The following is a 7,839-nucleotide window of genomic DNA, read 5'->3' as shown; positions in this document are numbered from 1 at the left end:
GCATTCAAAATTCTCTACTGTATCAGACTTTCTTTGATTGTAAGCAACGGAACTGGTCTGGCTAATTTAAGTAGAAAAATATATGGAATTGTTTACAAAATCGAAGGTCCAATCATTTCCATTTTTGTGTGTGATTTTCCTTAAAATTCTCACTTACAGAGAGTGACTGATGCAACATATTTCCAGCTCTTATTAATAGGAAGACAGGGGACACTGACAGAAAGACCGCCTATAATTATGCTCGCTGGGAATAGTTCTTTCAAAGCAAAATTCGGGTGTTGTTATCAAAAGAAGAAGCAAATGTGAAGGAGAAAAGCCAAGAAATGCCAACTATCTCCAAAGTAGGGCTCCGATTCAATTGAAGTAAAACTGGATTCAGTGGAGGAGAAAGAATTTTATGCTTTCTTTTTTGAGACATCAGAGGTCAAAATGGAGAAGATAACCATGGGAGATAATACTCTATCATCTCAACATACCCCATGTTGGGGGAGAACGAAGGCTAGTGGTTTGAAGAAAATGTTTTCAACAAAGTGTGGAATGATTCGAGAAGGCATTGTGACTGATGAGGGTAAGGATAAGCTGTTTACATTTTTGTGTGCGACCAATCAACTTCTGTATAATTACAACGTTCTTTACAAAAATATTGTACAGTATTTTTTGAAAAATAAGTTAGCCAGCACACTACAGGAACAGCCAGAATTTTTACTGGGGAGAAAATAAGTAGGGTGACAGTAATTTCTGTATCTTTAGGAGGGTAACAAGTCTTCCACCTCCAAATTCAAGAAAGGCTAGTCTATCACCTCCCGTAGGTCACACACGGCGCAGCGCCCAAGCATTCTCAGAAGCGCCCTTTCAAAGAGAAAAACGTAGCATCAAAAAATAGTATGTAACATAAAAGTCCAGCGATGATGAGGACATAAAACATGATGAAAATCCTCAGTGCACGTTTCCTACAAAGAGAGAAAAAATGTGTGTTAAAAAAATTCTGAAAATAATCACATTGATAGATTTCTGGCGCCTCCACCCCGGTAGCTCTATAACTTCACCTAAGTAATTGAGTTTCTCTTGACTTCAGTTTACATTTGTAAAAGCAGCAGGTTGGGATGGAGGAGCACTTATTTCTGTCCACGGTAGGGCTGGCATTGGAATTTCAAGATTCTATAGCCATGAAACAATAAAACCCCTGGATATTGTGGGGTTCTTTCCTTTGAAATGTCCTTCGCACATTCTAGCAGGTTATTGCAATCTTTACCTCACTGTTGAGGTAACTAATGCCTCTTCTGGGGCAAATAAAGGCCCAAGCAGTTAGATTTTCCCCAGGACATAAAGTATAATGTGATAAAAGGAATTGAGAGCTCTTTGTCCCTAGGTTTTGTCCTGGTGCCAGACTTTTATTTATAATGTAATAGAAGCTTTTTTAAATCCTTGAGGACTCCTCCTTCTGGGTTGCATCTATGGCATATTTTATTTATAGGATTCTAAGTCCTTGCGTTACTATTTTCTAGTTATAAATGTGATACATGATTAGGGTAGAAAATCCAGAAGAACACAAAGAAGAAATGTCATAGATAATCCAAGTGCTGAGATAATTACCGTCTCTAATACATCAGAAGAGAAAATCTAGAGCATAACGTTAGCCATAAATCAATTTTGTGACCTACCTCAATGAGTTTTACAAACCCGAGCCAAGTTTCTTGCCATTATCTTGCCACTGGCTATCACTTGGCAGTTCCACACATAATTGCTTTCACTTCACACATTTATTAAAGAGTCAATGTTCTTAAGATACTCTATTAGGAAGGGGCTTAGAGAGCTGATAACAGGAAGCAAATGTGTCCTGCCATCAAGGAGCACCAAAGGCAGATTTGTTCTTTCTTATGAAAAGAGAAACAACTCACTACAAAAACATATCTAGTAAATAAACACTGTTCTTCCTAAATTTAAAAACCAGTCATCTTTGGAAATACTAAACTATGACATTTTCAAAGAAACACATTTTAACATTAAGTTTTTGGAAAGTAAACACATTTTCTAAATCAAAGATAATGTGGAAAACAGAGAAATGAAGAAATTATAATCTCGTCACCCAAATATAACCAGATACATTTTTAATCTTTTTTCCTTTCTTCCATTTATTCATTCATTCTTTTTATTTTGTCTTAGTTTTTAGTTTAATTTTTCCCTTTTGTTTATACTTGTCTTATTTTTTCTGTCCTGTGGTAAATACTCTTGGTACAGTTAAATTCATATTTATTTCTTGACGGGAATGAATCATTTGATTTTTATTTACAAAAATCAATACAATTAAAATATTTAAAATTTCTGTTACTAAGCATGGTATTTATTTTAAAAGACCCAGACATTTTTCTTTGGAAAAAATTATAGTTACTAAATTAAATTGAGGTTTTTCATATCACCTGTACAAAACCAAAAAAATGTGTCACTAATAATTTTGTTCATTTTAAGCTTATCTTCTGTAAAGAATAAAATATCTTTTAACTTTTGAATACTATTTATTTAATTTTCAAACCTTGCCATGTGTAAAACCTTTGATCTTTTCTAATATTTCCACATTATTTATGGTCAGTACATAGGGGATGACCATAAAGGGAACTGAAGGGCCAGAGGACATTATCAGTAAAAGGCTACCTTGTGAAGCTACAAAACAGCAAAAATCAATTCATAATGATTGAATTAATCCACAAGACAAACTTCTTCAAAATGTTAGTGTATAAATATGCTTTAGTTAAACCAATGTGTTTCCAGTTCTCTAACAAGAGATTGGGCAAAATTTCAGGCAATCTTAATTATAATGCAATCGTGAGAAAAAGATGAGCAACTCAACCTGATTATAATCCTCCCATATAACACAATAAAGCAATAAGTGAAAGGTATTCAGCTATTTACTTGTTTGTCTGGCTGGTTGGTTTTGAGTTATTAGTCACATACTATAAAATTCACCTGACACATTGTACAACCCAGAGGCTTTTGGTTTATTCACAAGGCTGTGTAACTATCACCACCACTATCTAATTCCAGGAAATTTTCATCACCCCAAAAAGAAACCCCATTCGCTGAAGCAGTCACTATCTCCCTATTCCCCAACACTCTGTGCCTGGCAACTATGAATCTACTTTCGATCTATTCGGATTTTCCTACTTTGAACATTCATATAAATGGAATCATTTCAATGTTCCTTTGTGTGTGGCTTTCATTGGACATAAGGTTTTCTAAGATCATATAGATATATCAGTACTTCATTCTTTGTTGGAGCTAAATAAATACTTCATTGTGTGGCTACACCATATTCTGTTTTTCCATTCATCAGTTAATGGACATTCGGATTGTTTCTACTTTTTGGCTATTATGAATAATGCTGCCATGAACATTTGTATACAGGCTTTTGTGTGGACATACATCCTCAGTTCTTTTGAGTATATATCTAAGAGTATAATTGCTGAATCATGTGGTAATTCTATATTTAACTGTTTTAGAAACTGCCAAATTGTTTTCAAAAGTGGTTGTACCATTTTACAATCCCACTAGTGATATATGAGCGTTCCAATTTCTCCACATCCTCTTCAATGCTCGTTATTGTCTGTCTTTTTTACTGTAGTCATCTTAGTGGATGTTAAGTGATATCTCACTGTGGTTCACTGTGGTTTTGATTTACATTTTTTTAATGACCAATGATGCTGAACATCTTTTCCCGTGCTTGTTGACCATTTATGTGTCTTCTTTGAAGAAATGTGTATCCAAGTCATTTGCCTATTTTTCAAACTGGGTTGTTTATCTTTTTGTTGTTGAGTTGTAAGAGTTCTTTTTTTTTTTTTTCACAGTTGACAAATGTTCTTAATGTTCTTGTGTTTGCATCATGGTTGTAAAAAAAAAAAAAAGGCAAACAATGCTAGTGATCACTTTGTTAAAAACATTGTGTTCAAACCTAAGCAGGATTACATCCTTTGGACAGGTTTTATTCCAGGGATATGGAACCCCTTGGCCATTACAGCCTCTACTGCTTCACACAGCCGTGCACACCACATGTTCACCTTCAATACCTCCCCAGTCTTGTCAATCTTTCTCCACACAATAGCAGTGATAATAGAACTCTGTGAAAGTAGTTGCCAGCTAATACATAGAACCACAAGAGTGTACAGAAATAAGTCATCTAAAATCTTTTGCAGTATCTCAGGGAATCATAAAATGCACTGGCCTTGTTTCTATTCCTTCTCATGGTGCAAAATAATCTTGGTCTGTCAAGCAGTGTTTTGGAGCATCTCTTCATCAATATTGGCCACGTTTGCAGTACACCTGGTTCTAGTGAAACCATGCAAAAAGTAAGCAGCCGTATTTCCTCTGTCATCTAGCATTTTGTCAAATGAGAAGATGTTGTCAGTCAACCGGTTATGGGAAAGTTTATTTAATACAGCCATAAGCAACAGATGTCTAAGTAGCCTTCAATTCCTCTGCAGTTAAGACCTTGTCCCTTTCTTTTTCTTTCAATTTGTTCATGGATCATTATTGTCCTTACTCCAGGCCTATGAGATGAACTGTTTCATTTGAATATATATTAAACTTCTTGTCTTCCCCTAGCATCACACCAAATCCAGCATGGGAGACTTGAGTTACTTTAGGGTCATGCCAACCAATCATTTGAGCAGCAGAAAATAATGTCTGGAAGTGCAGAGATTGTCCACTGTCCACCCAGAGATAACCATATCTGCTTTTTCCTCAAATAGTATTTGTTCAAGAGCAGCCAGATCAGATGCATCATAGTTGTAACCTCCATCTGATTTTTTTTTTTTCAAAACCAGGTCTCACTCTGCTGCCCAAGCTGGATTGCAGTGGCATGATCTCAAGGCTTACTGCAGCCTTGACTTCCCTGGCTCAGGTGATCCTCCCACCTCAGTCTCCCAAGTAGCTAGGACTACAGGCATGTGTCACTAATTTTTTTTTTTTTTTTTTTTTTGGTAGATACAAGGTTTCGTCATGTTGCCCAGGCTGGTCTGGAACTCCTTGGGCTCAAGTGATCCACTTGCCTCAGCCTCCCGAAGTGCTTGGATTACAGGCGTGAGCCACTGTACCCAGTCTCCATCTGATTTTACCATGGTTAAGGCTGTGGAAAATCCTGGGACCAACACAGACTTTCTGCCCTCATCCACTTGTACAAATCATCTATCATCAAATTCCTTTACATCATTCATCCTATCTTGATAGAAGGATTCCCTCTATCCATTAAAGAGATGTCCACAGCATCATAGATTTTACTAAACTCTTGGCAGGAGACATCACAGATAAACATCCAAGCTTTTATAATATCTGGGTTTTTACTCTGGAACAGAATGACACACTGATATGCTCATTTCTTAAACTCCTCCTCAGTATCAAATCTCTTAGATTACTTATAAAAGGCCTGAAGATTCCCAATAGAAGATGAAACTGTTAGATAAGCTGGAAATTTATTTTGCAGCTGAGCAATATGCATGCCAAACTGGTCCCCAATCTCCTACATGGTTTAACCTGAGCACATCATATCCTGCAAATTCAAAGAGGCGGCATATGCTCTCACCTATAATGGTCGACCTGTGGTAGCATCTCAGTATATGTCAAGTTCCAAAATTATGAAGACAAATTCATGCTTTTATGTACCCCTTGGAGTGTTAGGAGAAGACATGTGAAAACTTTAATTTCAATAACATGCTATGGGCTCTCTGACAGGATTATGTGCAAGATGTGCACATAAACTTTTACAACTCAACAGCAAAAAAAAACCAAAAAACAAAAAACAATTTTTTTTTAAATGGGCAAAGGACTTGATAGAAAACAGAGCTGAGATTCTACTTAGGTTGGTGGCTGGAGGTAAAGAATCAAAAATATAATATTTCCTTAGAGGAAATTACTGCTCAGAGTGTAAATGATGGTGTGGCATCTCCTGAACAGGATCCAAAGAGCCAGCATTTTCTGGTCATGTGTTTCCAATATTGTCCAAGGGGAAGGCATCCTGCCCAGCAAACAAAACTTTTCAAATTTCTTATCGGTTATGTTCTTTTGGTGGAGGCAGTTGCCTCATCATGTGTAGATACTATCTTTTAAGATTTTAGATAAATAGAGATAGATTTTAGAGACAGATATAGATAGATAGATAGATAGATAGATAGATAGATAGATAGATAGATAGATCTATTTATATCTCTCTATACATAAATCTCTGTCTATATATCTATAGAGATATATAGAGAAGCTTCTCCAAATGTGTAGCCATCATGGGAGGAAAATTTAAAATTAAAGTGTTGACTTAATGTTGTTTGAAAGAGTCTTCAGGCAAAAAGGAACAGACTAACTAAAAATATAATTGACATTAATAGCCACCCACAGGAGGTCTTTGGTCATATATCCTTAGATTTATCTAAAGCAAAAAGAAAGCAATCTATATCTATATATTGAATGCAATAGATCTTTATCTAAATAAGAAAAATACTATGACTCCAATAACATATAGACTTTTAAAGAACATAGATAATTTACAAAAGAAAATAAAACATTTTAATCAACACTTGAAAAAAAATCAGTCTCAGTAGAATCCAAACATTTTGGGGCCTTCATCCAGTCCTGCATGGCCCGTTGCTCTGACTTACCACACTGTCATGCGGGGAAGAGAGTTCTGCACTAAAAAGGATGCTGGGGCCTGAGGAAGCAGGGCCTCCATCTCCTCCACATCTGTTTCTTCAGAACTGTGAGAGTCGGTGTCCTCTGCCTCCATTTGACACATCCTCAGCTTTGCATTCAGCAGTTTCACATTCTTGCAAAATTTCTAAAAAAAAAAGAGCAATCAAGTACCTTAAAAAAAATTCTAAATGTCTCCAAGTCTTTCTATAGATAATGCAGAGTGCTTTTCCTCTGGATCACCTCAGGGACCCACATTAGAAATCACACATAGGTCCCAGGAAAAGATTATTGGCAGGTGCATCTCGAATGGAAGGAGGCTTACGTATTCACAGTGTAAGGTAGCACCACAGTAGGAAACTGAACAAAACCCACATGCTAATCTTTAACCACTAGATTATTAATGTAGAAAGATATCCTTGTACTGAATTCCTTTACTCAATTCGTTCATCTATGCAAAGCATATTTATTGGGTGAGTACTGCTACCAGCTTCTAAGATACAGTGTTAACAAAATAGACAAAGAACGCAATCTGTTACAGGGGCTGGGGGCAAGTGATAAACACTAAACACATACATACATTCTATATTACATGTTAAGATACATGCTAAAGAGAAAACAAATAGGGTGTGGGATCAGAGAGTGGCTGAGGTTTGGTGATGGGGTCATCTACTCAAGATAGGTGGGATGAGTCGGCCTCAGAGCAGCTGACATTCATTCTTGAATGAAGATATACATGAAAAATGATACATTTATTCTTTTGTTGTTTCATTCACCCAATCACATTTACTCAATGTCTAAGATCTTGTGGGAGGAGTTCAAAGATGAAGTTATTTTTTGAGGTAATGGAAATTAGGAGACATCTCGATGAAGAGATGACCTGTGAGCTGAGCCTCGAAGAACGGGTAATGTGTAGACATGAAGGGCAAGCACCAGATAGTGGGATGAGAAGTAGAGGTAGCACAGGGGCATGAGAGCTTGGGAGTACACTGGAACTGCAAATGTTCTGTTGGCCCAAGCAGAAGGCCAGAGGGGAGGAGGAAGGCCATAAGACTAGAAACCATCATTCTCAGCAAACTAACACAGGAACAGAAAACCAAACACCACATGTTCTCGCTTTTAAGTGGCAGTTGGACAATGAGAACACATGGACACAGGGAGGTGAACATCACATAC

The 7,839-nt window shown here is 36.8% G+C and overlaps 1 protein-coding gene and 1 pseudogene across 1 annotated transcript in view; both read right to left on the bottom strand.

The window, feature by feature from the left end:
* Positions 1–517: 517 nt before the first annotated feature.
* Positions 518–7,839, bottom strand: part of SMCO2 (single-pass membrane protein with coiled-coil domains 2) — a 70,623-nt gene continuing 63,301 nt past the window's right edge. Inside the window, exons 6-7 of the mRNA XM_064377377.1 lie at positions 6,636–6,811; positions 518–950 (exon numbers count right to left, since the gene is read on the bottom strand). Of these exons, the coding sequence (XP_064233447.1) occupies positions 839–950; positions 6,636–6,811 (288 nt within the window). The 3' untranslated portion in view covers positions 518–838. The remainder of the gene's footprint in view (positions 951–6,635; positions 6,812–7,839) is intronic.
* Positions 3,954–6,390, bottom strand: LOC105720525 (arginine--tRNA ligase, cytoplasmic-like; annotated as a pseudogene).

Source organism: Aotus nancymaae, unplaced genomic scaffold (assembly GCF_030222135.1).
Source record: "Aotus nancymaae isolate 86718 unplaced genomic scaffold, 86718_ANA_hifiasm-v0.15.2.pri h1tg000016l, whole genome shotgun sequence".
Classification (NCBI taxonomy): Eukaryota; Metazoa; Chordata; class Mammalia; order Primates; family Aotidae; genus Aotus; species Aotus nancymaae.
This window is presented reverse-complemented; position numbering and strand designations above follow the sequence as displayed.